At 52.0% G+C, this 14,988-nt stretch overlaps 1 protein-coding gene across 2 annotated transcripts in view; it reads left to right on the forward strand.

Annotated features, from left to right (window-relative positions):
- PKNOX2 (PBX/knotted 1 homeobox 2) overlaps positions 1–8,160 on the forward strand; it is a 96,409-nt gene extending 88,249 nt beyond the window's left edge. Inside the window, exons 6-9 of one of the 2 annotated variants that reach the window (XM_047071561.1) lie at positions 5,758–5,834; positions 6,737–6,877; positions 7,831–7,975; positions 8,018–8,160. In XM_047071561.1, the coding sequence (XP_046927517.1) occupies positions 5,758–5,834; positions 6,737–6,877; positions 7,831–7,975; positions 8,018–8,125 (471 nt within the window). In that variant the 3' untranslated portion in view covers positions 8,126–8,160. Of the gene's footprint in view, positions 1–5,757; positions 5,835–6,736; positions 6,916–7,830 lie in introns of both variants that reach the window. The other variant, XM_047071560.1, reaches the window with a different exon arrangement.
- Positions 8,161–14,988: the final 6,828 nt, after the last annotated feature.

The raw sequence follows: 14,988 nt of genomic DNA on the forward strand, positions 1-14,988 counted from the left end.
CATTTTCCTTAGCGTGGATGAGGTTGGAGTGGAAAGAAAGGTGGGGGTCCCTTTCCTCAAAAACAGGCAGCATGTCTGGTTTGGGTGACAGACAACTAAGCAAATCATCCATGTAGCGCATGGAACCCTGGGAAGGGTAAGCACTGGTGCCCATGGGAGAGGAGTCCGAGCAGGCATGAGGGACTGGGGTAGGGTTAGGAAGGACCGGTCTTGTTGCAACGTGAAGGAGGGATTGAAATAGAGAGCAGAGGGAGGGGGAATCGTTCTGAGATTGCGGGAGGGTGAGGAACTGGGAGGTGGCAGATTTTTTTGCAAGGGAATACTATACAGCAATGAAAATGAACAGTACAGTTATGCAGAACAACCGTACATGAATCTCACAACTCTACTGTGGAGTGAAATACTGCATGCTGTCTGATTCCATCTACATAGGGTCCAGAAACCAGGTGAAAGTAAACCACGATGTTTAAGGATGAGACATAGATAGCAAAACTACAAAGGAAAGCAAGAAAACCATAAAAATCAAGTTATCTTTGGGGACGATATCTTTTGGGGGTAGTGATTGGGAAGGGGCACAAAGGGGGCTTTTGGGTGCTGGTGGCATCCTATTTTTTTCACCCGGGTGGTGGTCACACTGGTGTTTGTGATATTATATAAAGCCATATACGTTTTCGTTCTTTGTACTTTTCCGTGCGTGTGTACAACTATAAGGGGGAAGGGAGTAAAAAGGAGAGAAAGAAGAAAGGAAGGTCTGCACAAGGTCAATTACAGTAGAAAGAGAAATTCCTCTCCATTCTAAAAGGCTCAGGTTTTCCCCCACTTAGCCTCTCTGAAATCAGGATGCACCCCGCCGTCGGTGGCATCTCCGATGTGATGAAACGGGGTTGTTTCAGGGACCCCCACCCCCACCATCCTGACTGCCTCTGTTCACTTGGCATCTGACCCTCCTAGAGCAAGGCCACGCCCACAGAACTGGGGCTGCCACAGGGCGCGCGCCCAAGGTTGGTCAGGAAGGAGAAGGGAAGAGGGCTGTGCTGGACACCAGTGTGGTGCCGGTCATGGCGGGAAAGGGGGGATGGAAAACTGGCTCCAAGCCCTGCTTCACCGACAGCACAAGGCCACTGGCACCGGCAGTCTCCCACTTCCTGTGTGATGTCCCTCGGTGACTGGCCGGCCTCATGCTTATGTGCCTGGGCTAGGAGGTGGAAGGACAGTCTCGGGGTGCAAGAAGTGGTCAGGGACCTATGAACCATCCCTGGCCACACTTCTTTCTGGCCCAGAACCCCAGGAGGAACTCACTCTTCCAACCAAAAGGTGCCTTTAGCTTCAATTTAGGCCAGATGAGACCTGAGTTAGGAGGCCGTAAAGCGAGGTATCAGAGAGAGGCGGGAAAGAGTGTAGGTCAGATTTCAGAGGGACTTCCTGACGGCAGCTGTGGCGCCATGAAACAGCTCCTCTGAGTAAATGCTGCAGTTCCCTTCCCTGGAGACTCAACAGTTGACTCCGTGCTGTCTGGGGGGTCTCGCTACACGGTACGGATTGAGTCCCTGGAGCGCAAGTGCTCTACCTGCATTATCTCATTAGATCAGCCCCCAAGTCCAAGAGGGGCGCACTCTTTTGTTAATTCCACGTTAAGCCAAGGAAGCTAATGATGTAAAACCTAGAACAAGTTGCCAAGCTCACATAGCTGGTAAGTGCTGGGTGCAGGAGTTGACCTCTCCAAAGGCCAAGCTCCTTTCCACCAGGCAGCTCGGCCTAGTTGTGCAAGCCTCCATGCCGGCCCTGAGAAGGATCTGTCATTTTCTGGTCCATTCTGTATCTCTTTTTCGAGGAAGGATTATGTACTTCCAGAAAGCGGCTGCCACTTCCCTCTCCAGCTCCAAAGGAGTTCTTCCAAATAACGATCAGAGAACAGCTACTATGGCTTGATGGCTTACCACGATCTCATCTGATTCCTCTTCCCGTCCTTGGCCCCGAGCCTTTCCAATTGTGCTAAAAGTAGCACTGACCAAATCGAGGTCTGTCCAGGGCTCAGGACTATTTTGACTCTGTCCTCAGGAATCATCTGGTCTGAGGCGTGTCCGAGCTGGACTGCTCCCATGAGAACTCAGATGCGGAGCCAGGAATGTTCTGGCCGGCACACCTGTCCCCAGAGCTGAGCCAAAGCTGCCACTCACCCCATGGCCTCCACCACGTGCCTCCTGAGATACTGGTTCCAGGAGGGTTGGGTGGTGGCACCTGCAATGTGGGAGGATGAGAGGTTTATATCTTTATCCATAAGAGAACAGCCAGCCGGTTTCCGTGACACTGCCTCTTACCCTCTCCATTACACGGGAGCATGTTAATCTATGGATTTATGACATCCACTCAGCACAGAGGCCTGCACCAGGAACCTCCTTAGAGACAGCAAACATTATCCTTCCATGAGAGGCTGAAGGATTTCCTGCCCTGGAGGTCTTTAATAGTGGAAGAGATTCGCATCCGACTGGCTTAAATGTAAATCCTGGTGCAAGTCCCCTGCCTGAAATGCCGATCCCCTCCTTTGCTAGAATGGCTTGGCCATTCTTCAAAGTCCAACTGAAGTCTCACCTCCCTGGGGATGCCCTCCCTGACCAGCCCAGCCCACCCTTCTCTTACCACTCAATGGGAGCCAACACACTGCCCTTTAATAGAGGTTTCTTCCCCCTGTGCCTGTAGCTCTTCCCTCTACGCTGTGAGCTCTTACAGCCAGGTACCTTTCACTGCCAGCACCCAAGACGCTGGAGCCCCCCACCACTTGTGGGCAGATGAACCGGCCCAGCGGGCAGGAACAGCCTTGCTCTGCTCAGGAACCAAGTTGGCCATCTCCTTCTTGTGTTGGTTCACTCCTGTGTTCCATACACAGACACCAAACATCTACTCTGCCTGTTACCGGGCTGGACAGTGGAGATACATTGTCTGATAAGACCAGCTTCCTGCCTGAGAACAACTCTCGGTATCTTAGGGAGACATATGACCATATGGCGGGCTATATACCCTCTAGATGGAATATGCCCACTATGTGGGAATTTGTTATTGAATTCAATAATATTCGATAATATAGTTATTCAAACAGCAGTGACGATCTCTGCCCCGGGAAGGTGGAAAATGCCTCACAGAGAATCTGATCTGTGACAGGTCTTCCCAGAAGCTCAGGAACACACACAGTGGGAAAGTGGGAGAAGGAGCTTTGCAGTGGAGGGAACAGCACGTGCAAGGGCAAGAAGGCACGAAAGGGCCTGGCACAGCCTGGGAAGGCCGGAAAGATGCCGTAGTTTGCTGTGTTCTCAGTCCACCTGGCCGTGGACAGGGAGGCCGCTTGGCTCCTTATCATGAGTAGGGGAATTGGAACTCCACGGGGCAGGAAAGTAGGGCTTGGGCCCTGCCCCTTCCTCAGAAGGTGTCAGAAGCATAGAGCCCCTGCTCCCCTACCCCTGAGGCCTGCAGTCTCTCCTCCCACCTCCCTCTGTTCCTTCCCAGGTAGGATGAACTTGGCTCCTGTGACGCTGATGTGTTGTCCTGCTTGTTAGAATCTTAATGTTGTATGAATCACAAGGCACGGCTGCCCTGGCATGGCGGTCAGGGTCAGAGGTGTGAATTACAACAACACGTGACCCTCACTGCTTCAGTCAGGGGGTGCTGAGGCCAACTGCTTTCCTCTGTCGCTGATAATGAGAGCGCTTCCAAGGCTGTTGCTCGCACACTCATTCCTTAGACAGCTTTAAGCACCTTGCCAACACCATCCCATAATACTAGTGTGAAGAGCCATCTCCTGTAGGGCACTTGACGATTTTCATTCCGTTTAATCGTTAGATGACTTTATGATTGGGGGGTTAAGGGACATGCCTAAGAACTCATAGCAGGTCGTGACAGAGCCAGACTCTGAGTCCCAGCCTCTGGGACTCCAGAAAGCCCAAGCACCACTTTCTAACGCCACCCTGATCGTGAAAAATGGTCCTGGCTTACGGAGGCTGGACAGAGCCCCCTCGCCAACCCCAGATCTCCCTTCACTTCAGGACAAAGTTCTGACCCGCCCAGGCAGTCATCACACATTTACTGCATGCCTACTGGGTACGGGGTGTGGTGCGGGGACCTGGGAAAGACACAAAGACCCAGAGACCCAGTTACCATGTGGCTCCCCACCCAGTAAGTGGGACGCAGAAGGACTCCTATTCCACCACCACCCCAAACTTTCCCATTCTTTTTTTTTTTATTTTTTAAATTTTTTTTTCAATGTTTTTATTTATTTTTGGGACAGAGAGAGACAGAGCATGAACGGGGGAGGTGCAGAGAGAGAGGGAGATACAGAATCGGAAACAGGCTCCAGGCTCCGAGCCATCAGCTCCGAGCCATCAGCCCCGAGCCTGACGCGGGGCTCGAACTCACGGACCGCGAGATCGTGACCTGGCTAAAGTCGGACGCTTAACCGACTGCGCCACCCAGGCGCCCCGAAACTTTCCCATTCTTAATGTGACCTGTGCAGCCTTCCCATCACTCCTTCGAACCTCCTATGGTGACCATTACCCAAACCACCGCACCTATTGCTTTGTCTCTGCTTTCTTTCCCTCAGCAGTCATTTGCATGTCATTTGCACGTGGAAGGCACTGGGGATACATTAATAAGACAAATTAATAAGACATGGTCTCTGCCTTCATGAAGCACAATCCAAGAGAGGGAAACCAACATGTAAACAGCACCGGGACTGACATGTGTCGGGACACCACTTTCTTACTCCCACAAAGACACAGACCCAGTCTTACAAAGTGGCAGCATGAAGTGAGGGCAAGAAGACTGGAACAAAATGAAAAGAACTGAGTTCCAGGCTGGTGCCACCACTGGGGGAGTCGCTCAGTTTCTCCGTCTATCAAGTGGGAATAACAATACTTGACCTTATAAAATTTTAGTGATATGCTCCATTAAATGAAATTTAGTGCATGAAAACAGTTGACAGGTTACCAAGTATTATTCAACTAGAGTTATCATTATATTTATCTTCTGTCTCCTGGGATGCCTGCATAAATCTGGGCACACAGTAGATATTCAGTAAATACCAGTTAATTTAAAGTGAACTGATGGGGCACCTGGGTGACTCAGTCAGTTAAGCATCCAACTTCAGCTCAGGTCATGATCTCACAGCTCATGAGTTCGAGACCTGTGTTGGGCTCTATGCTGACAGCTCAGAGCCTAGAGCCTGCTTCAGATTCTGTGTCTCCCTTTTTCTCTGCTCCTCTCCCACTTGCACTCTGTGTGTGTCAAAAATAAATAAACATTTAAAAATAATAAATTAAAAAATAAATAAATAAAAATAAATTGAATTGGTTCATACACCCATTTACCACCTTCTGATAGTCCTATAGGCCGCTGTCAATCCTAACACTAATAATGCTTGACCTGCCTGCTGGGGGTTGGCCGTGAAGACCAAGTCAGGATATGAAAGTGCCTTGGAAGCTATCAATATTGAACTGTACTGACTCTTGGGGAACCAATTGGTCCGCCACCCTGTGGGGGAGCTGGACTGAGGCCAGGTGGCCCTGAATGTGGAGCCACAGTCAGGGGACAGCCTCTCCCAAGCCTTAGTCCCATTGCTTTTGGGAAACAAACATTGCACTTGTCCCAGTTTGGGCTTCCAAACCGCTGAGTTGCCTGGACCAGGGTAGTGCTTGTGATGTAGGCATGATCTCTAGGGGGCCCGGGACCACCAGGTGCCCCGCCACATTAGCCCTTTACTTCTCATTTCAGCACCCCTACCCCACGGAGGATGAGAAGAGGCAGATCGCAGCCCAGACAAACCTCACGCTCCTGCAAGTAAATAACTGGTGAGTTATCACCTACCCAGAGGCTTTCAGATCCGGGGCCACTTGCTTGGCAGGGGAATGCACAGCAGGGAAAACAGACAGCTCAGCACAGCCCAGCTACCACAGTGGTCCTCCCAGTTGGCCTAGAAGCGGAAAGCGAGGGTCAACCCACCCACCCGGAGCTTCATCTGCGGCTTCTCAGCGCCCTCTGCTGGGAGATTGTGTCAGGAACATCACTGGAGGCTTCTTGCTAAAAATAGAAAACCCTGCCCCGCCTATAGTACAGAGGCACACAGGAATGCAGGCATCCAAAGCCTGGAGGAGCTGCCGGTGGTCATCTGGTCTACCCACCAACTATGTAAACTGAAAAACTACAACATTCTACAAAGCTGGGAGTGGGAAGGGGGAGGGACAGTTGACTGCGGACCTCACGGGGATCTGTTTTCCCCTTCTCTGTGTCTGGCTGGGCTGTCATGGAAATCTCAGAGAGCGAGGTCTGGTTGGATGGGAGTAGACCCAAGAGTTGGGCCCCCTGATCTGATCCCTGAGCCCTCTGGAGAGAAGTCAGAGTTTAGTGCTTCTGACTAAGGGGCCTCTTACTTCCTCTGTTCCATCCTGACCAGTCCTGAGTAGAGACTTCTGACCCTCCTCATGCATTCCTCCCAAGCTACTTTGTGGTTACCAAGCTCCAGGTGATCCCACGAGCCTTGCAGTGCCCAGGGGTCTTCTCCCGGCTGGGCTTTCACACCCTAGATCAGACCCCAGTCTTCCATACGGTGGATCAGCAGCTGAAAGTCCGGGAGCAGCTCTACGCTCCCTGTATATGTGCACGCATGCCCACATGTGTGCGCGCGCACACACACACACACACACACCACAATTCAGGGGTGACTAACCAGGTCTCTACCTTTACCCCTGGGCAGGTTCATCAATGCCCGGAGGCGCATCCTGCAGCCCATGCTTGATGCCAGCAACCCAGACCCTGCCCCAAAAGCCAAGAAGATCAAATCGCAGCACCGGCCCACCCAAAGATTCTGGCCCAACTCCATTGCTGCAGGGGTGCTGCAGCAGCAGGGCGGTGCGCCAGGGACAAACCCCGATGGTGAGACCGGGGGATGAGTGTGCTCTAGACTGGGGCTGGCGGGCGGGCCTCCTGGACACACGAGGGCTGAACATCTACTCGCCTGAGCGGCACTGGCGGCTCTGTCGCCATAATGAGCCCCACCCGCTCTCCATCAAAGAATGTGTGTAAGCCTGAGAGAAGGGAATGTTTTTGCACATGTCTTAACAAGCCGCAAGCAACCTCACAAAGATGAGTGGGAGGCCATGGTCATCAGAGTCCGTGACTGCTCAGCAGAGCCCCCTCCTCCCTCCCACGCCCTCCTGAAAGTTCCTTAGTGCTGATGAGTGTCTGCACGGCTCCCCAAGAGCTCGGGCCATCTATAAATACTGAAGCAGGCAGCTGGCTCGTGAACGGAGGCCAGGAAGAGCTTTGTTTTCCCAGCTTCTCCATCACACCCTCCATATACACTTTTCTAATTGCCGGTCGCCTGGTGCACAATGAATAATTCAGTAAGCCAGACATTTTATAGCTTGGCACGTGAAGACAGCTCTGTGTGGGAAGTGAAGTGGAAGTGTGCGTGTGCACGTACATACCTTCGTGTGCATCTATAGGGTTGTGTTCAGGTTCCCATGCGATGGGCAATTGCCACGGGAGGCGTAGAGGAAAGAAGCAGATTTTGAGCTAGACTGACCAAGGAGAGAATCCCAACTCCTGCTGACTGGCACCTTGAGCTAATAACCGTCTGAGACTCGGTTTCCTCCTCTGTCGAATGGAGGTAATAACACCCACAGTGCAGAACTGTTAGAAAGTCAAGGTATTTAACGTACTTACATAGAAGATGCTCAGTAAATGGAAACTAGGAGCACCTAGGGATGCTAAGGATGAGGCGGGGAGTGGCCAACAAGTGCACAGGCAGGGGCCGTTATACCCGGGAATTGTCCACTGCCCCCTGAGCCAGTCCACACCACTCTACCCAACACTGAGATTCCTGGGCCTGACCCTTGCCTTCTTGTCTCACATAGGTTCCATTAACTTGGACAACCTGCAGTCCCTGTCCTCAGACAATGCCACCATGGCCATGCAGCAGGCTATGATGGCCGCACACGAGGACTCATTGGATGGGACAGAAGAAGAGGATGAGGATGAGATGGAGGAGGAGGAGGAAGAGGAGCTGGAGGAGGAGGCCGACGAGCTTCAGACGACAAATGTCAGCGACCTGGGCTTGGAACACAGTGACTCCCTGGAGTAGTTGGCAGCCCAGCTGGCACTGGTCACCGAGCAGGAGAGGAGTGTCGTCAGGAGGGCTTCAGGGTGGGGGGGAGGGGGGCACGGGCAGGCAGCACCGAGGAAGTTGGGCCCTAGCTTCCCCAGATCAGTAGCTTGAAGAAATGCAGAGCAGATGCCTGCTCCTTCCCAAACCACCAAGCTTCAATGAGTACCCCAGCCCCACTTCCCTAGAACTGCAGAGGACTCCGTTTGCGGGGCCGGTCAAGCAGCCCATACGGAAAGGCGGGAGTGAGAGCTGGACTCACCAAATCCCTGAGGACAGATGGCACCCACGGCCCCCCCACTGAAGGACTTGAGTCGTTTACAAGCCCTGCACTGTGAGGCAGATCGGTGCTGTTCAACAGAATGAGCCTTGCCAGGGACACAGTTAGAAGGAAAGGGAGAGTCAAGGGCATCTGGATTCCACCCCCGGAAGGTTCTCAGCTCCTCTGAGAGACATTCAAGGGCAGGAGGAGCCCAGACGCATCACCAGTGGCTAGCAGAGTGGGAGGCCCTGAGGCCTGCCGGCCGCAGCTCCCTGGGGCTCCCGCTCATTCCTCCAAGGACCTGTCTCAGGCACGGGCAATCACGGACTTGGGAGAGAGGGTAGGAGCCACCACAGCCACCTTCTCTCTCTCTCTCTCTCCCCAAAATGGATGGTCAGCTGGCAGGCTCAGATCGTAGGGGGTTGAGCGGAATCCCTTCCCCTGGGTTGGCTCCAGGACCCAAGGAGATGGCACAACCTGAGCTAGGAGCCATATCAAGGTGACTCTGGGGACCACAGCCATCCCCAGGTGGTCACAGAGCTCAGCTCCCATAACAACAGGACAGTGGTGTCTTATCCCAGGTGTTCCAGCCCTCAGCCCCCCATGGCTGTTGCCCTGCTCCCAGGCTGGCCTCACCAGCCCCATTCTCTCTTCTTCATTCTTCAGAGAAGGCAGAAGAAACATTGGAAAGAAGCATCCAGTCCAATGGGAAGCCAGGGGTTGGCGAAGGTGCTACATCCCTCTTCCCATCAATATCCAAAGTGTGGGCCAGGGCCCAGAGCCAGGCGGTGCCCCACCCCACACGTCTCGCTGATCTAGCCACCACCACGACGCACGGCGCTGGAGGCACCGGGGCTCCCTCGAGGAGGAGGCTTTCTACCACCCGCCCTAACTCACACCCTCCCACCCAACTTCCGGGCCCCCATGATTGGCACCCTCCTCCCCTCCTGCTCCACCCCTTGGCTGTGAATGATGGGACTGGTCACACGTGTGTTTTCCATTGGATTTAATTTAATGGACTTGCAGTTTCATTTGTAAATTGTGCGTTGGCCATCTCCTTCAGTGGCAGGATGCGAGTGGCTACCTGGCTCCGCTTGAGGGGACCCCTCAGGGCCCTCTGGGGCTTCCCTTCCCCCTCCTGGTTGGGGTGGAGCAAAAGGATGGTCGCTTTCCTGAGGTCTCCCTGAGATGAATGTATTTCTCCCCCAAAAGAGCTGATATTTAATGTTTTAATAGGGATTTTTGAAAAACAAATAACCTTATTTATAATCTGGGTGATCCAATCATTTTTTACTCCCTTTTGATGCCATAGGTAGAGGAAAGTCTAGCTTTTTTTGGCGTGAGACTTTTGCAATGTGCAGTGGGATAAAATACATTTCCTTTTCTTCATTTTTCTTGTTCTCTCTCTCTCTCTCTTATTCTGTCTCTCTCTCTCTTTCTCTCTCTCTCTCACACACACACACACACACACACCCTTTCACCTACCACTTTGGACAGCGACCTGCCCCGCACAGGCACACCCGCACACATGTGCCCACACATCCTCCTCCAGCCCCTCCACCTGCCTAATGTTATGCAACCTCCTTCTGATGTATCCACCAAACCAGTACTGAATGTGGCCGAGAAGTTTTCAGTAAATCTTATTACCTACCATAATTCTGGTGCGCGGTTCTTTTTCTGTGGTTAGCGGTTACTGGGACCCCGGACCGGAAAAAATTTGGAGCCTCAGCCTACCTCTTGTTGAACCGACTACCCATGGAAGGGAACAAGGTAGAAGTCTCTCTGGGTGGCCTCAGTTTACCTTTCTGGGCCCGAAGACAGCCACATTTGGCACACGCTGTCTACGCGTCTGGCTGAAAGACAAAGAGATTAGGGAGAGACAGGAGGAAGCTCTGCGCTGCCCTCTCCTGGCAGTTCTCCCCCATAGCAGCGGAGCGCTCAGACTGTGGTCTCTTCCACCACCCTCTACCTCCCTCCAAGGCCTCTGCTCTTCCCAGCTGCATCCTAGGCTCTGAGGATTTTCATCCTCGAAGCTGGTGGCCCCAGTGCCCCTCCCCCAGCCCTCACATGCCCATCCGGGTCCCAGGAATCGGGAAGGAGAGGAAGTCTTGACAGCCGCATTTAATCCTAGAGCTGCGCCCAAAGGGGAGCCTGCCCTCTGAACCCGAGGGCTCAGCACTGTATTCCCTGGGGCAAGTGGAAATTTAGGGACAGCTTCGCCCCCTAAGCAAGCAAGCTTTCTTACTTTCAGTCCCAAGGTTTTCTTATCTGGGCACTGTTGGTGAGATCGAAGTCCAGGGCATCGGTTTAGAAGCAGGAGTGAGGAGTTCCTTGCTCGCTCTCGCAAAGGCTGGGACACCCTCCCAGCCAGGCTGAAGGTGCGGAAGGGAGTGCTTACACAGGCAAAATGGCTCTGCACCCACCGCAGCTCTGAGGACCGCTCCCCGGGTCACCTCTCTCACGGAGCCCAGGCCTCCAGTCAGAGCTGGAGAGTCTGCAGAGACCCCGCCTCTAGGCAGCGAGAAAGTCTCAAGATCTGCGAGAAGACGCCACTTAGAGCCTCACCTCCCAGAGCCAGGAAGCCAGCCCGCTTTCAAAGAAGTGGTTTCCAAGGAAGACATTGTTAAAAGATACGCTATCAAATAAAAAAACCCACGGCCAGATTAGTCTAGGATGAACTGCATAATCTATTTTGCTGGTGGAGTTCGGTAAGGCACATTACGAATAAAGGCTCAGCAGAGTCCTGCGGGAAAGAAACCTGTTTATCTTGCCCCCCAGATTTATTTCCCTTTTTCTGCCCCAGTAATATCTATTCGAGTTATACTCGGATCGCCCAAAACACACTTTAGGGAACACTATTCTAAGAAATTACAGAGTAGTCTGTCCAGCCTCTCACGCCCCTTCCTATTTCTATCAAGTTCTGCCAGTTTTTCCACCATGCCGCCAATGAAAAGGGGGGTTCCTAAATCATTTGAGACATGGCTGGGGGTGTTATGAGGAGGCAGCAAATTCTCTCTCCGTGTACGACCCAAATCCTATCCATCCCAGGGACAAGATGTGCCACAATCCCTGTGGAAGGAAGGAAAATGGCAAAATGCAGGATTGGACTGGCATGCTGGCCCCTACCCTAGCAGGGCAGACCTTTTGGGTTGGAAAATTCCTGCTCAGGGCAGCTGATGGCCAGAGCTACACTGCCTTGACCAAGAGACCCCTCTGCTGCCTTGACCTGGGCCAGATGAGGGCATTGGCACTATCACACCGCAGCCTGCCCAGACTCACTCATTCATCTGATGTATATTACTGAGCCCCAACTCAATCTCAGGAGGTTTCGGGTGTGGAGGGTACAGCTGTGATCAGCAAAGTTCTTGCCTTCAGGGAGTTTCCATTCTAGCAGAAACTTGAGACTGAATGTGTGCTGCTAACATCCCCTTAATGGTGAAAATATGAGCTCATCCCAGGACGGTGCCCTCAAAGGTTAACATTCAGAATTGCAAACAAGACCGTCAGGTCAAACGTGGCCTTCCGGTCAAATTCAGCTCCCAGACACGTTTTGTTTGGGCCATATATTGTTTCTAGGCACTTTTGTGCCAACGTTGAAAAGATGGACAATTGCAGCTCAGGACCTGTATTCCTACAAGGCCACAACAGGGTGTAATTGAACCATCGCTACCCCTTATGATGTGCTCTCCAGGTTATCACAACACTGGCCATGCACGTGGTCTCCCCAGCACTGGCACTAAGTGCCACTTGCCACTTATCCAGCTGTCACTGTTTGGTTGGCTCATTGGCTAGTTATGCTTCCCCTACCCTGTCTTTTAATTTTTTTTTCCTTTTTTTGACTTTCCTTCAATATTTGAGTGCTTGCTTTTAAGAAGGGAACTATTTCGGGGCACCCGGAAGGCTCAGTTGATTAAGCATCAGACCCTTGGTTTCCGCTTAGGTCATGATCTCACAGTTCGTGGGATCACAGTTGGTCGGCTCTGTGCGCTGATGGAGCAGAGCCTGCTTGGGATTCTGTCTCCCTCTCTCTGTCTCTTCTCTCTCTCTCTCTAAAAGAAAAGAAATAAACATAAAAAAAAAAACCTTAAAACAAAGGTGGGGGAGGAACTATTTCTCTATACCCACTGCTCCATCAAGCATGAGAAAACAAGAGCCTGAGAGGCTCTGCCTTTGAAAAAACAAAATCAGAGAAAAAGTATCTGTGGAAGTGAAGATACGCCTACCTTTAATTGCAAAGTGTCTCTGTGTCCTATATCCAGACATCTTCATTCATATCACCTGCCTACCTGACCTCTACAGGCAAACATTAACCTCGAGGCATAAAACCCCCCAGGGTTACTCGTTATATATGCAGATTCGGTCCCAGGACCAACTTTTTCCCAGATTCCAAGGCAAGAGGTCTGAGGACTTTGAAAAACACTGCTCTCAGAAAACACTTTTCTGTTGCCGTTTAGAAATTACTTGTTTATCGCTGCTCCCTTAACTTCCTTTTGCTATTTAGACTACAAGACCTTGATTCAGCCAGTAGGATTCACAGGTGCCTACTCTGTCCTCAGACGGGAGACAGAGGGTAATTCTACTTTGCACAGCATTGCAGGGGCAAAGGATCACCAAGGACTGGCAGACAATGTCGATTGTGTCAGACTCCATGCATTTCCACTTTGGCATCTTATTTCCATCCCACGGATAAGGCAGATTTTATGATGCCACTTTCAAGTGTACATATCTTCTAGTTTTATATTAGCCTCTCTCTGGGCAATCTCATTTAGCCCCCTTGCAAATTAAATGCATCTCATTCAAGCGAGCCCATTTAGGACAATGCCCGTCAGGTGTGTGCATCTTGGTACATCTTTCATTTTAAGACAAGTGTGTGATTTATTTTTCATCTCATTACCCTCTTTAGGATTATGTGCATCTCATTACACTGGGCGCGGTGAGACGACTTATTTCAGGTGTAGACATTACACCCAGTATTATCAGGCAAGAATTTTTTTTTCATTTCATTACAAGCCTTACAATTTATGTACATCTCATTACAATCAGCCATTTAATGTCTTAAACTCCCTTCAGTTGTGTGTACCTTATTATATCTTTTCATTTTCAGATTTTTTTTCATCTTCTTACACCCAAGCACTATTCAGAGAACTCATGTCAGGTGTCTACATCACACATCCACCTGTTGTTTCATGAATTTCTGGGTGGTTGCTTCCCCCCCTCGTATTGCAAAATTTTCATTAGACGAAATGCATTTAAGGCTGGCTCCGCCCACCCGTGGACCTCCCATGCTCCTTTGCGCGGAGAGGAAGTGCGCCGGATTCTCCTGGATTTGGGCAATACTCCGCTAACAATTCCCCCTCACACACAGGGACCCTCTCAGTTAACTTCCTCACCTGCACATTGAGGGGTTAGAGGAGATGGTTGCTAAGTTCCTCTCAGCTGATGCTCCATGAAACTAGTCCTGTGGATGATGACGTGGGTCCCCAGCTTCTCCCCCGGAGGGGCACTGCTCCACTCTCTGGACAGCCCCCATCTCTGCTGGAGAAGCTGAGATTGACATCACCGCCCAGGCCTCCCCGCCTTCCCGCTTCTCGCTGCCCTTCTGATGGGGTCACATTTTGAAAGGGGGTGGAATAACTTGGCTCTCGTGTTGGAATCTCCCCCAAGCACCTCGGGGCCCAGCAGCATCTTGCCTCTCCTGCAGCCCCACCCAGGAGCGGTGGGCTCGGGGCACCTAGAATCGCTGAGCAGCCATGGGGGGAGGGCAGGGGCTGCCGCTGGAGCCCAAATTCTGTTCTGTGTCTGCTAAATCAGAGTCTCCCAGGCTGGGACCAAAGTAAGTGCCTTTTTGACAGCATCCCAGCGATTCTGAGCCACCACCACCTCACTCAGACTCGGATTTCAGACCAGGATCTGTGGAGCAGGTGCCCTGTAGGGGGCTGGGGGTGGAGAATGCCTGATGCTGTGAATATGGCCCCTCCCAGGCAGGTTTGCCCACAGCAGGATCCAAGCCCAGAATGAAAAAATCGTTTCTCAGCCCCAGAAAGGGTCAGGAAACCCAACCTGCTCGCCCCATATAGGAATCTCATCCACAGCACACCGTAAATTGTCATCTGCCTTTACCGCTCACCTCGGGCCTTGGGGAGCAACGCCACCCAGGCAGAAAGGCTACATGGCTACGCAGAGCCACGGCAGTCCCTCCAACCCGCCACCCCCCAACTCGTGATCCAAGATCATGATCGGAGACAGTCCGAAGAAGCAGAAAAGCTCCAGACTGCTTCAATGTGGTCTCCAAGGCTCAGTCGGTGCGTGGGAGCAGTACTTAAGGAGACCTGAAATGCCTTTCTGGAACCTCTTGGACCACTCCGCACATTCCCACCTGTCTGGCCTAATCATAAGGCAGATGTGAGGCTCCTCTAAGTGCCTCTGGGGTGGACTGTGGGTTTCCTCTGCTGTCGCCCTACCTGTCGCCTTGGCAGTGAAAATAGAATCTTTTCGCTAAGTGAAAAAATCAATTGGACTTTTCGCCTTCCCTCCTACACCCCCCCCCCCCCCCCGGATGAACCTGCTGAAGAATCAGAAC

The sequence above is a fragment of the Lynx rufus genome, unplaced genomic scaffold, assembly GCF_022079265.1.
Source record: "Lynx rufus isolate CCGP_SWC_20201006 ecotype Redwood Valley unplaced genomic scaffold, mLynRuf1.p SCAF_9, whole genome shotgun sequence".
NCBI classification, from domain to species: Eukaryota; Metazoa; Chordata; class Mammalia; order Carnivora; family Felidae; genus Lynx; species Lynx rufus.